The 15,259-nt window shown below is 38.6% G+C and overlaps 1 protein-coding gene across 1 annotated transcript in view; it reads left to right on the forward strand.

Annotated features, from left to right (window-relative positions):
* Positions 1-15,259, forward strand: part of mia2 (MIA SH3 domain ER export factor 2) — a 79,009-nt gene that overhangs the window by 12,103 nt on the left and 51,647 nt on the right. Inside the window, exons 5-6 of the mRNA XM_080202806.1 lie at positions 10,859-11,257; positions 11,351-11,454. Coding sequence (XP_080058932.1) covers positions 10,859-11,257; positions 11,351-11,454 — 503 coding nt within the window. The remainder of the gene's footprint in view (positions 1-10,858; positions 11,258-11,350; positions 11,455-15,259) is intronic.

The raw sequence follows: 15,259 nt of genomic DNA on the forward strand, positions 1-15,259 counted from the left end.
GAATTAAATCATGGTGTGCATTACGAGGGCAAACAAAATCCTGGTTCTGAAAAGTCATCCTGGATTAGTGGTTTGTCCAAATGGTTCAGTTCTACCAGTGATTCACCAGAAGATGTTCTCTCCGCCAATGATGATCATAAAAATAAAGACAAGGAGGAAGATGGAAAATTGTATTCTATTGACGACACAACAGACTCATATAAAAATATGGTAACTACCTCGGAAAACAACATTTTTGACCTTTCAGATCCAGACGAACTAGGGCTAAAGTCTAGTAATCCAGAGAAAACATCGAAAAACACCAATGAAGATACTCAAATGGGTAACGATCGCTTGTCATTTGATTCAAAGGACAAATTATGGTTGCATCAGAACAATAAAGTTGAGCATTCAGGCATGTCTGAAGAAACAGAAAATGCTGGGGAAGGGAATACCATGGATAATGATGATTCAAAAACATGGTGGTTTCACTTTGATACAATACGTGATACATTTAGATTTAGTGAAAACAGTGTAGACCAGAATTTCAGGAAATCAGAAGAAACACAAAATGTTAATGACAATGAGAAAGATTACACGAAAGCCACGGATGGATCAAAATCATCACCATGGTATCACTTTGGTTTAACTAAGACACTAGGCTTAGATCAGTACAATGAAGATCAGTCTGCTACTTTGCAACAAGAACCCAAAGAAAATATTGATGACATTAAAGAAAATATACAGGATAATCGTAGGTCAGAATCACAGTATTTTCATTTTGGTTTAAGTGATATATTAACATTTGGTCAAAACAATGACCAAACTGATCCACTAGAAAACACAAAGAAAAGCACCACTGAAGATAATGAAAACACAATAAATAGTGAATCTGAAGATAGTTCTTCAGAACATGTCATAAATGATGCTCCAAGTGAAGGTGATGAATTGATTGGTGATTCATTCATAAATGAAGAAGCAATCCAGTATCCAGATAGTCTGTGCACAATGGAGAATGAGTTCAGCTGCCAGTCCGAAGGCTTGCAGCAGGCTGCAAAGGAACTCAAGGAAATAAGAAGTGAAAACACAGAGTCGATAGTTTCAACAAATGGTTTAAAAAACAGTTTCAGTTTTGATGGCATAACATCGAAATTTCAAGATGTTCAAAAATCAGAAGTCCAAAATTTACAAGAGCAAAATGTAATGCCAGATTCACAATTCATGGGACATAATAAACATTTGACTCAGGAAAATGTCCATGAAGAACAAAATTTGCAAGAACATTTAAAATTTTCTTCAGAAATGAAGAAACATAGTTCAGGTTACGAGAGGTCTATGACATATAAAAACCTACATATCGGCAAAAAATTACATTGTGAACAGGAAATTTTGCACAACCATGATCTAATTTCATCAGTGGAAGAATTTAGTGCCATAAGTAAAGATGAACCGTCAGTACAAGAACATTTCTATGAGGAAGAACAACAGTTATCGTCGACTTCTGAACTGAGGAGATCTGTAGGAGATCCAAGTTCAGAAACTTCACTTCTTAGAGTAGAAGATAATGCAGAATCTTCAGTGTGGGACAAGTCACAAGCTGAAGAAACTTTACAACAGAATTCAGTACCTAGATTAGGTTCAGAACAGCTTGTTTCAAATGTGACTGATTCTACGTCACTGAATACCTTAGAAAATAAAGAAAAGTTTGCACAAGAGCACCCAGTAATGAAATCAGACTTGCGACAAGTTAGTAATGCAGATATTGATCAATTACCAGAGGAAGAATTGCTTCATGAGCAACAAATCTCACAACAACAACATGTTACATCAACCATGGAAGTTGAACAGTTTGACATTTCAGATGATAAGCCTTTATCCCAGGCACATCATTTCAGTGAACAGCAACATTTCAATTCTGAATTTGATGAACTTCCTATCCTCAGCCAAGTTATCCCTTCTTCACAGGATGAATTGGAGAACAAAGAAGCCGTTGCACAAGAACAACATTTAACATCAGCAAAGCAGCAGATTTTAGACCAGTTCAATCCTTTATTAAAGCAGGATAAACAACAAGCTTTAGCGGAAATGGGCCCATCCAGTTTGATCGATAAACAGATCACAGTTCCAGATACCCATGATCCTTCATTACAGAATCAACAGTTTGAAGAAACCCAGAGAATGCAGTCTCTACAACCTGCTTCAGATCGTACTAGGGCTCTGCCACAGGAAAAAATATACAGCGACAGAACCACCTTGCAACGACAAGCCCCAGTCTTAGACTCTGAATCCAGACAGCTTACTTTGGATCATGGTGAAGCTGGATTACAGGAATGCTTGCATGGAGAAGGACATGTTTCCAAAGAATGTCGGCACTTAGAACCTGAACCTAATCAGGCTGCAGATGGTGGTAAATCCCTTACATTGAAAAAAGATGATGGACAAGACTTGCAAGACCACCAAGTAACTTATGCTTCTGCTTCAAACTGGCTTTCTGTGTCAGGTCCTAGTAAAAATGTTTTGTCTGAAAAATTGGATGTTAATGAAGACATTTTCCAGGCAAATGTTTTGGCACTTGCACAACCTGAGCAACATACTGATTCAGTTGGAGATAAACTTCTGTTAAAGGAGAAAATGGATGATAAAGACTGTGCCTCACAGAAACAATGTATAACTTCCGACTTAACATCAAAACTGTTTACTACAACAGAAATTGCAGAATCCTTACTGCAGGACAATCTGGAAGACAATGAACAAATTTTACCCGATCGTTTATCCAGTTCACAATCTGAAGAGCTCACTGTTTCAAATGACGGCAAGACCTTGACTCGAGAAAACTCTCTCTATCAACAAAAAAACTTAGGAGATAAACGGGTAACTTTGGAATCAAAAAAACAGTCAGCTGTTTTAATCACTACAGAGGATTTGTCACAGGAAGAAACAAATGTAACCAATGTCATTAACACCAGCATAAATAGCACAAGAAGCAACAGGATACATGGATCTATGGAAAATGAATCTCCAGTAGAACTTGTGAATACACTGCTTTCAGAGAATGTGAGTCTTACTGGGGCTTATTTTGGTGGAGACACTGATGCTAAAATCGAATCACAGCAGATTGTCGAAGAAACGAGAAGAGATGGAATGAATGACAATTACAGGGAGACTCATAATATAATAACTGAGAAAGCACCACAACCATCTACTGATCCTGTTTCCGCATACTTGTGGAAAGTTAAAACGGAGAGTAATTCTGGAAAGCTAATGGTTACCTCCTATGATAAAAAGCCAGGTACAAACCAGTTAAGCACAGCAGCTGAGCGTGATCCAAATGCTGCCACTGAAAATATAAATGGAGCTACTTCTGTAAATACTGAAAATAAATATAAAACAGGAGATGCCGCTGATAAAGAAACAGAAATGGCAAGGGATATTGAATCCAATGACCATCAAACTGGCAGTGCCTCATGGGGAGTAGATGAAGCAGAGGATCAGTTTAAAAAGCTCAGAGTAAAAGACGCATCATTTGACAGTATAAACTTTTATAGTAATCTTAAATTCCTAAGAAAGCACATGAGCATTGCTCAACTGCAGTATTTGGAAAAATGCTTTGAAAAAACCAAGCTCTTATGGCTGGAAGAAATTCTTGAATATTTAGAGAATGAGAATTGTAATAATAACATCCTCCAAAAAGTAAACATTTTTGAAGAGAGTTTCTGGCAAAACAAAGACTTCAACTGTGACAAGAATGTTGCAAATATTGAATATGGAATGACTGAAAGGCAATATTTCGAAGATGCAGAAATGCTTCAAAAACTACATGATATTCTAACTTGCATCAAATTGAAATGCACCTCAAATGTCTCTAGTTCCAGCACCATTAAAGGTATTGGATAATGAGTTAATGGGAATAATGCATGTTCCAACATACATGTGTTTATATTTTTGAAGAAGAACAAGAGTAGCCATTTTTTAAATGTATATTTGAGATGTATTTTGGCAAATTCCACTTGTATAGTGTTAGCACTATAAAATGGAGCCCCTTCTTACTGTGCACAGGGTCAGCAACAATTACAGGTTAGGTATAACACAACTTTTGCAGTGCTCCAACAGTGCCCCCCAATCAGAAGACCACCCTTACAAATAACATTGAACTTTTATTTAGTTTCTCAAATCAGATATTCTTGCATCTTCTTTCAGTAATTCACTTGCCAACAAGAACTAGGTTGCACACCAGTGTCACCAATTCAATGGTCATTGCCTATCAAAGGTACTGACTTTGAATTTAATGTGATTTCTTCTTACTTCAGTCCTGACCCCTCCTAGGCTGGTGCCTCTTGATTAGTATGTCTATGAGTAGCACTGATCATTCTTAATGTGTGAGTCTGAACCGTAAGTGAATACAAGCAAGTTGACTGTGGAAGTGATTGGAGCTAAGTCTATTCCTGCTCTCACACAACATTAAGCACTTTGGTCCAGTTTCCAACGTAAGTAAGGAAGCTTGGGAAACACATCGGCACTCCATTGCAAGGACTTGAAGAAAAGATCTTCACTGACAACCCAGTAAAACAAATTCAACTGGACCCTAGACTTTCACCTTCAGAGTTCAGTAATATTCCCAAGGCTCTGCATGTATTGAGCTAATGACTTACTGAGATCCAAGCCTATCAGAAAACATTTGATAGTTTAACCATTCAGGAATCTCAAATTGTTGTGTATTGCACTAAGGAAATTGTTGTGTATTGTACTGCATAAAGGTGCAACCATTATACACCTCCCCAACAGAGGGGGCAATATAACAAAATGCTCAGATCTTGCATTCCTCATTTTAAAAAAACTTAAAATGTAAAATGGTGCGTGTACATACGTCCCCAGAATATAATAAGACTAAATTAACAATCAACAAAGCTGAACATTTGACAGGCTGGGTTGCATATTTGTTTTATGGTAATCAGAACTAAAATATATATGACTGAGACTACAAAGAGTAATTTATATGTAAGACAAATCATTTTTGCTTAACACCAGTGGGCGTTTAACAAAAATATCATCACTTGACAAGAAACAATGACAAAAACAACTATTTACTTCCTTCCTACATACTTTCAATTAACTTATCTGACTCCTTTCCCCTTCTGCCTGAGTATCTCCTTCCGTTTCAAGTAGCTTGACTCTGTTCTCCCAAAATCTCTTACTGAAAATCTGAACTTTGACTACCAACTTCACTTAATGCTTAGAACTGTGACATTAGTTTACTTTGTCTTAATTAAAGATCCTGACTCTCTTTGCCATACTGGGGGATTCTTAACTATTGGCAACCTTTCCGTTTCTATGTGCTATTCGCTTTAGACTGTGGGAAATATTTAGATTGTAGGAGGTTTCTCATGCTCTTCCTTTGTAAGATTTCCACTTTTATGTAAATGATCTACACAATGCTGACTGAGTCTCTCTCCAATATTCACTTGATATATGAATGCATCTTGTCTATTTACAACAACTCCAAACATGTATCTCCTTATCACCATGGCCTTCTGACCAGCACTGAACTCTGAGTTCAGTAGAAGAATCATATGGACTCAAAACCTGATCTCTGTTTCTTTCTCCACAGATGGTGCCAGACCTGCTGAGTTTTTCCAGCAATTCTGTTTTTATTTCAGATTTCCAGAATGCACAGCATTTTGTATTTATCTGAGTTTCATGCCTCGTATATCAAGACCCTCTTTATTTTAGAACTATAGAATCCCTACAGTGCATAAGGAGGCTATTTGGCTCTTTGAGTGTTCACTTGTTCCCACAGTACAAGCGATCTGATCAAAATATACAAGACTATGAGGGGCAAGGACAGAGTGCATAAAGAGCAGCTGTTCCCCTTAGTTGAAGGGTCAGTCACGAGGGGACATAGATTCAAGATGAGGGGCAGAAGGTTTAGGGGGGATATGAGGAAAATCCCTTTTACCCAGAGGTTGATGAGAGCCTGGAATGCTCTGGTAGGAGGGTGGTGGAGGCCAGTTGCCTCACATCCTTTAAAAAGTATCTGGATGAGCACTTGGCACATCGCAACATTCAGGGCTATGGGCCAATGCTGGCAGATAGGAGTTCAGGTGACTCTAATGTGTCGGTATGACTCAATGGGCTGAAGGATGTCTTCTGCACTGTACGATTCTATGAGTTTATGAGTTTTCTTGTGTTTGGCTATGAAATTAATTCTGAGACACACCACAATTCTTCTATCTAACTTTGAATAGCAAAAATAGCTTCTTGCTCCTGCTTTCATATGCACTATCCTTTGATGCTATTGATGAAGTTCTAACAATCTGCCTCTAAACTACTCAGTTAACTTCTACATATGGAATACTCCTGTGATTTATCATCACCACAATCTCTAGGCCAGCAATTCATGACATAATTGAGCACTTTACTGAGCAGCACACTGAGTTCCTTCACTAATTTCTCTGACAGATACTGGCACGTTATTTGTGTTTGTAAACTAATTCACAAAAACTAATCAGGCATCAAAGGAAATCTTGAATATCCATATTTGTATGATCTGCTGACTTACAATATTCAATATCATAATGATAGCTAATTTTATCATTTGATCCTCCTTGCTCAAAGACCAATTTGTGCTGTCTTAGCATTTCCTCAATAACTTACTGATCCCTACTGTACAAAACTCGATTACCTCTTATTACTACCAATGGGAAGTAATCATAATATTCAACTTTAACACTAACCTCACCTAACACTGAAATATTCTTTGGAATAACAAGTCCCTTTCACACCGGTTTTGCGTGAGGGAATGTGGCTTAGGGATTTCTCTTTCTGAGATAACAGACACAGTTACAGCTCTGTCAACAGTGACATTAAGTTGTGAATCTCCTGACTTTCATTTTTACTGCGAGGGTTTATCTTCAGTCCTCTTATGCTCACATTTCACATGCTGTTTCCCTTGCTCTCAGATTGAGTAAAGCTAATGACCTTCGTGATTGATTTCTATTTCCACATCTATCAGATGAATATTTGAAGACTTCTAGACCCTGAACTAGCACAATCTTGACATGTTGCATGTGACATATCACAACCTGGCACATTATTGTTTCTTCTTCTCCCTCATGCCATCTGGATAGAGAACCATAGAAGCATAGAAAAAATACGCAAGGGGGCCATTCAGCCCATCTTGTTCATGCTGACATAAAGACATAATGTGAAGATGTTGTTGTTGGACTGGGGTAAGCACAGTAAGAAGTCTCACAACACCAGGCTAAAGTCCAGCAGGTTTATTTGGTAGCATAAGACACAAGCTTTCAGAGCGCTGCTCACCTGATGAAGGAGCAGCGGTCTGAAAGTTTGTGGCTTGTGCTACCAAATAAACCTGTTGGATTTTAACCTGGTGTTGAGAGACCTCTTACTGGACATAAAAACAGCCAGTGTGCTTTCTAATCCCATCTTCCTATACATGGCCCATAACACAGCAGCTTGCAGCAAATAAGGTGCAGATCCAATAGTTTTCAAGGGAGTTTAGTCTCTCTGCCTCCACCACCAACACATGGTAGCTAGTCACCCACCATCCTTTGCGTAAAATGTTTTTCCTCATGTCCCCTGTAATCCTTCTGCCACTTAACTTGAACCTGTAACCACTGCTTTCTGAGCTCTCTGCCAAGGGAAAGAGAGTACTCCTGTCTACTCTATCTCAATCCCTCATAATTTTGCATACCTCAATCATGTTACCCATTGGCCTTTTCTGCTCCAAGGAAAACAACCTCAACTCTCCAATCTCTCCAGCCCTGGCAACATTTTAATAAATCTTCCCTCCCTCTCTCCACAGCAATCCATCCTCCCTATAATGTGGTGAGCCGAACTGCACATAATTTTCTAGTTATAACCTCACCAGCATCTTATACAATTCCATCATTATATCCCTTATTTTGTATGCTATACCTCTGTCAGTGAAGGAGAGCATTCCATATGCCTTCTTTACAACCTTATCTACATGTACTGCTCCCTTTAGACCTGTGTATCTGCACACCAAGGTCTCTCACTTCGTCTGCCCCTCTCAGGATATTCCCATATATTGTGTATTCCATTTTATTGTTTGACCTCCATAAATGCATTACCTCATACTTATCAGAGTTGAACTCCATCTGCTACTTTCTTGCCCACTCCACCAACCCATCTATATCATTTGGAGCTGTCTTCTACACTATCCACCTCACAGCTAATTTTTGTGTCGTCTGCAAATTTCCCAATTTCCCACATTCAAGTCCAAATTATTATAATATTAAGATAAACAGGAATCCCAACACCAAGACCTGCGGAACACCACATGAAACAGCTTTTCATTCGCCAAGGCAGACATCAACCATTGCACTTTACTTCCTGTTACTAAGTCAACTTTGGATCCAATTCAACACATTATCCAGTATCCCATGGGTTTGTATTTTTTTCACCAGTCTACTATGTGGGACCTTGTGAAAAGCCTTACTAAAATCCATGCAGACAACTGCTCTACCTTCTTCAACCTTTCTTGTCACTTCCTCAAAGGAATTCAATCAAATTTGTAAGGCATGACCATAACAAAGTCACACTGATAATCCCTGACTAGTTCATGCCATTGTAAATGAGTTTACCCAATCTCTCCGGATTGATTCTAACAATTTTCCCACTACTGAAGTAAGACTAACCATCTTATAATTGGTTGGCATTTCCTTCATCCCTTTTTTAAACAACAGAACCACATTTGCATTTCTCCAGTCCTCTGGCACCTTCAAGTGAAGATTGCAAAGTAATCTTCAGGGCAGCTGCTATTTCCTCCCTGATTGCCTTCAACATCCAAGGGAACAAGCCATCTGGCTCTGGCGACTTATCCAGTTTCAAGGATTCCAACTCCTTTAACACTTCCTTTTTCATGATTCTTTTATCCAATATTTCACACTGCTCCTCTTGGATTACCATATCTATATCATTCTTTTCCTTTGTGAATATGGAGACAAAAAATACATTTAAAACTCTTCCCATATCCTCTGTATCTTCACACAAGTTCCCTTCTTCATCTCTGATAGGTTCCACTTTTTCCTTAACAATCCTTTTATTCGATACCTTTTGACCAACTTTCCAGGGGCATGGTGCTTTGACTGGAAATGGGGATGTTTAAATAATTGATTCCTCCATGGCAACGGTAATATCTAAATTTCTGACTCTCAGACTGAATGTGAAGTTGGCTGCCATGACCTGGATCTCACTGAAATCCAGTGGACTTCCCCTGCTGGCTCAGGAAAAGAATTTGCTTGAAATTTGTGTTTGTGCTATTTCCATGGATCTCATCACAAGCCTCCTTCCAGGTGAGCTCAAAAGCTTGGCTTGAGTTTATTGCTCTTTAAGCCTCCTACAACCATGTCTGTAAGGTTGACTTTTAAGTCTGTACCATGCTCACCGGCACAAGTTTCTTACTTGAGAATGTAATCTATCACAATCTCATTTGGCAACTGATTTCTCTCACCAAATGCAATTCTCAGTGCAATCTCAGTCTTAACTGTGGCATAATATGAGTCTAGAATCTCATTAATGTCAGCCTGTTCCAGAGTACCGGGACCTCATGGGCCACATTGATTAGACACCATCTCATAAGCACGTGGCCCCATCATGACAAGGAAAACATTTCCTTTATCCTCATCTATTTTTGTTTGTTTTCAGCCAAATAATTAGGAACATTTATTCCTAATTAGACCCGTCTGCTTTATTAGGGCTGAATTCCCTCATTGTCCTCAAAAAATCTTTCAGTGCCAATTTCCGGTTTTGTGCCAGGCTGACTCACTGTGTACCTGAACAGGATGTGCATATGGAGCAATCACATTGCTACATCCTGAGAAACAAGTTTAGGAGTTTCAAAAATGCTTCAAATCTTCAATCCTTAACTTTACAAATGGAATGTGGAAAAAACAATTCTATCCCAGCCTTGTCACCATTTTTCTGTTTTCTCACTGTGTTGTGAAAAGATTAATGCATGGACTCAGCTGGCAGCCCTTAAATGAACAAATTGTTTTATACTTCGCCAACAGAGAGGGCAATAAAGCAAAATGTTCAGGTCTTGCAATAAACTATATAAATTTAAATTACACAGCATATTCAATTGAAGGTACTGGTCCACTGCTCTATCATGGTGGTAGAGTGCACTGGAGTAGTAATGTGAAGTGGTGTGGCACAGGTCTGATTCTAAACTTACATGAATACCCAACATAGCCAAAAGTATAATTGTTTCCCCATTGTGGTAGAATGAAAATCAGAAATGGCGTTGCCTAGGCTATTCAGATGCCTGGTTTTGTGTGGGTTGGTGTCATACGTTGTTTATAATGCTCCTGTGAAGCATTTTGAGATGTTTCGTAAGATTGAAGGTGCTATTTATGTTTACGTTGTTGATGTATTGGTAGAAATTTAGAAGTAGAATGTTCTGCTTATTCTCTCAGCCCAGAGCTGATACATAACTTGGAGACACCAAAGGAAAGAAAACTCAGTGTAGTAGATAGGTACAGAAGAAAATAGAATTTTTTTAATAGCATAATCTTGAAATCTTCCTGAATTAACAGTAGATTTTTAAAAACAGATTTTATGCTTTCTTACTTCCTAGAAGAATAGATAACTTACATTTTTTTCCAAACCAATATTACACTGCATCTATCACAACAATGTATTTTCTTTGTTGTTCATCTCAAAAAATTTAATTCGAAAACAATATTTATCTCTAATTCATCACATCACTATTACAGTCTCTGCTTTTTTTTGCTATCAATTTTCAGGCCATTAAAATCAAGGTGAGCAACAAAGCGCATTTTTGTTATGTTATTGCAGATAATTAGAGACAATAAACACTTTATTCTTTATTTTGCAGGTGCTTTCCATTCGGGAGACACTTTAGAGGTTGGTCTCGCATACAATGAGCAAAGTTCAGAAATTTATGGCAAGAATGGTCAAATGAGCAAAGATGTGCAGGAGCAAAAAGGGACCAAAGATATTATTTCAGAAGTAACAGAGAGACAAACACTGGAACTGCCTGTCTTAAACCGACCAGATAAAATATCTGATTCAGAGGAAGCACCTGACAAGGATCAAGTGGAAAGTAAATTAGGAAATGGTTCACAGAAAGATCCAGATGATACAAAGGCGAAAACTAGTCACCAGGAAATAGAAGAGAAAATTATATCCTCAGCATTAAATAAAGATGCTGATGAGGTTAAAAACTCACCAGTAATTGTTGATTCAAGAGTTGAAGTTGCAACTGAAAGTAATGGTAAGTATAAAGGATGAAACCTATTGGTGTGCATGGTTTTAATAAAGACAGTTTGAATTATTTTACTTTATCATTTAACTTTATTCTTAACAGAATGTGAGCAGAATGGTAAGCAAATAGCTACCCACAAAGTAGAAACCATCTTTGACCTTGATTTGCAAACTATCCAGATACTAATTGGCCATTTCATCAAAAACGTAAGTAATGCTTTTTCTGAATATTGGAGAATTGATGTTCGGAAGCATGAAGGGTTAAAAACAATGGAGCTTTATTTACAGGATAGTGCTGATGATTTACAGGCTGCTTCTCCACTCTGGCAGTTTCCTGCGCTGGTAATCTGTGAAGTTACTCCTGGCAAATACATGAACTACAGCTACCAAGAATCTATCATAGCAACAATATTAATGCAGAACATCTTCTCCCCTTTTAAACTGAACATCCCCAACAAATTCAATCATGTGCAACATGAATATTAATCGATAAGTCAGACCGTGTGGAGGTTGTTGTTCTTGAAATGATTAATGGCAAACCTCTAGCATCTTCTTCTTTGCATTATAATCTCTGACGCTTTTGCCTTTGTTGTTTTGACTAGCATCAACATTGTAACTATAAGTTGACTCGATGTTAGGGCTACAGGTGAGGTGTTGTTTTCTTCAACAATATCTATCGCTTCAGGCTAGGATTTTGAACCTGGATTTGCAGCAGGTTCCGTTTCTGATGGATCGGTTCTTCCTGCCAAAAGTTGGTCTGCATGCTTCCTCCAGATGACATTATCCCCTGTTTGGACTGTATAGAAGACAGCTCCAACCTCTGCAAGGATCATGGCAGGAACCCATTTCTCTCCTATAGAGTAATTCCTGGCTAACACTCCTTGTCCTTGGTGGGAGATGCCATATTTTGCTTTGTTTTCCCACTGTTCCATCTGTGCTTGTTATTTCTGTCATTTTCAGAGGTTTCAACGAGTCAAGTGCTGAATGTAGTTGTCTCTTCATCATTAATGATACAGGAGAGATTTTGGTCATCAAATGAATGGTATTCCTATACATTAGTCAGAATTGGTTAAGACGGTCGACCAGCGAACCTTGTTCCTTTCAATGTGCGCTTCACGGTTTTGGGTGCTATGTTCCACTAGTGCATTTGTTACAGGATGGTACGATGCAGACCTAATATGTTGAATATAATTCAAGAAGTGTTTGAATTCTTGGGAGACAAATTGAGATCCTTTGTCACTAACAAATTGTTCAGGGAATCCAAACCAGCTAAAGACTTCTCTGAACTTCTTGACAGTCTTTTCTGATGAAGTAGATTTCATTTTAGTGGCTTCTGGCCATTTTGAATGAGCGTCAACTATTACTAAGAACATATGTCCTTCAAAAGGTCCTGCAAAATCTATGTACACTCATAGCCAAGTTTTTTCTGGCCAATCCCAAGGATGCAGTGGTGCTAACAGTTGTAGGTTTCTTTCCTTCACACATGAAGATCATGTCCCAGTTTTTTCTTCAATTTCCATGTCCAATCAGGCCACCAGAAATAACTCCTTGCTATTTTCTTCAGGCATGCAATCCCGCAATGGCCTTTGTGTAACTTGTTTACTACTCATCTTCTCAATGGTGGCAGAATGATCACTTTGAGTCCTGAAAGAAGATATCCTGATTGTATTGACAGTTCCAGTTGTCTAAAGGAGTATGGTTTCAAGTCAGGTGTCAGCTCTGAGGCCTTCCCTGATAATACCATGCCAATCACTTCTCAGAGTTTCAGATTGTTCTGAGTGTACTATCTCACTTGTCCAAAAGTGACTAGTGTGCTGTCGACCTGTTCAAAGTATAAGATACTTTCACTTAAGTAGTTTGACAAACTACTATCTGACAAACTACCTGGTAGTGGGAATCTTGGCAGTCCATCCCACATTACAATGTAGACTTGATTGTTGGTACTTAATGATATAAGTATGTGCAGACAATACAAAATACCTACCTTTGCATTCTACTTGAGATTCATGTTTGTGGTGCAAAAATGGTAGTTAAAGGATGATGGTGCGTCAACAGTGTGAACTTTCTTTCATATAGGAATTGGTGAATTTTCTTTATTCCAAAGATAATCCCTCATGCTTCCCTTTCAATTTGTGCAAACTTTCAGCCTTGTTCAAGTTTCAATATGCAAAAGCAATGGGTCTTTCTTCACCCAATGGCTTGATGTGGGATACCACCACTCCAACACCATAAGGAGATGTGTCAGATGCTAACTGTAGGGGTAGGATAGGATCAAAATTTGTAACAATTTCCGATTTGAGCAATGTTTTTTTGGCTTGCACAAAAGCAGTATTGCTTTGATCCAATCACTTTCACTTCTTGTTCTGGCATGAGTGATTACGCAATGGTTTTAAAATGGTTACCAAATTTAAAACAAATCTTTAGTAGTAGGTTGAGAATTTGTAGAAACATAGAATCCGCACAGTGCAGAAGGAGGCCATTCAGCCCATCAAGGCTTCACTGAAAACAATCCCACCCAGGCCCTGTCCCAGTAACCTCAAATATTTACCCTGTTAATCCCCCTAACCTACACATCTTGGGATACTAAGGAGCAATTTAGCATGGCCACCTAACCTGCACATCTTTTGCATGTGGGAAGAAACCAAAGCACCCGGAGGAAACCCACGCAGACACAGGGAGAACATGCAAACTCCACAGTCATCCAAATGTGGAATTGAACCCGGGTCCCTGGCAGTGTGAGGCAGGAGTGCTAATCACTGTGCCACCGTGCCTCCTATAGGTGGAAGAAATTCTAGGAAGGATTGCAACTGGTTAATACCAAGTACTAAAATATTGGCCTCCTGCCAATCTCACAAACGGGTCATTGATGTAGGATAGCGGGTACTATACTGCACATAATACTGGATTTAGGGTGACTTTGAAATCCCCGCAAATCCTTATGGATCCACCCTTCTCGATGACTGGTATAATTGATGTGGTCTATTCACTAATCCTGACAGGTTCCAAGACTCCCGTCTTCACATATCATTCCAAGTGAGCCTCCACTTTTGGCCTGACAGCATAGGATAACAACCTTGCCATCAAGCATTTTGTTTGCCTTCTTTAATCTTCAGTTTAACTGTGATGCTTTCATACTCTCCAGTTCTCCATCAAACACAACCGTGTGTTTCTTTAGAATGTTTGTGAAACCTGATTCTCCATTAGTCACCAGTTGAGTCTTTTCTAACTATGTTTGATCCATCAATGTTGCATAATGCCCTTTACTACATGTAAAGACAAATCTGCTGTGTCCATTAAGTTGTGCAGCTACTTCAATGTGGCCTTTCAATGGAAGCAATTCATCTACGTACGTCTTCAACCCGATTTTTAAAGCTTTCAAGAGAATACATCTGAGCTTTTCCTTATATACAGTCTCTGGCACCAGTGAGACTGCTGCCCCAGTGTTGCCTCCCATCCTTACTGGCTGTCCATCCAACAGTGAAGTGATCCTTTTGCACAACTTGAAATCTTTTTTTAATCTGTTTACATGCAGTTTTGGTTTGTTCTGGCTAATTAGTTTTATTCAAAGCTTGCGTTTTCTTCTAGCAGGAATGCTCTATGCATTAATACGTAACAGCTTTATATTGTAAAGTGAAAAACATTGCAGATACAATTCCAATACTTCTGTTGCACAATGTTTTAGTCACAGAAACATATTTTAATTTGCTGTATATTGACATTGCACTTATAAATCTTACTTCCTTCTGATTTTCTCTCTGTATACACCTCCTTCCCTATTTTGAATACCCTCGAATACAGTTCCATGAATACTAGAGATTCAGTAACTTTTTCCAAATGCTCATTTATTACATCCGAGCCTTGACACTTGTCAATAAGATCACTCAAATCTAATCTGCCGCATGAAATCAAACATGCACTCAGTTCATGGTCACTGTGATGGAATATTGTCCTATTGAATACTGAGCAGTTATTCCAAACCCAATTTAATCACCAAGACCGCTATTTCCACTTC

This window comes from Carcharhinus amblyrhynchos, chromosome 14, assembly GCF_965287045.1.
Source record: "Carcharhinus amblyrhynchos chromosome 14, sCarAmb.v2.hapA, whole genome shotgun sequence".
Lineage (NCBI taxonomy): Eukaryota > Metazoa > Chordata > Chondrichthyes > Carcharhiniformes > Carcharhinidae > Carcharhinus > Carcharhinus amblyrhynchos.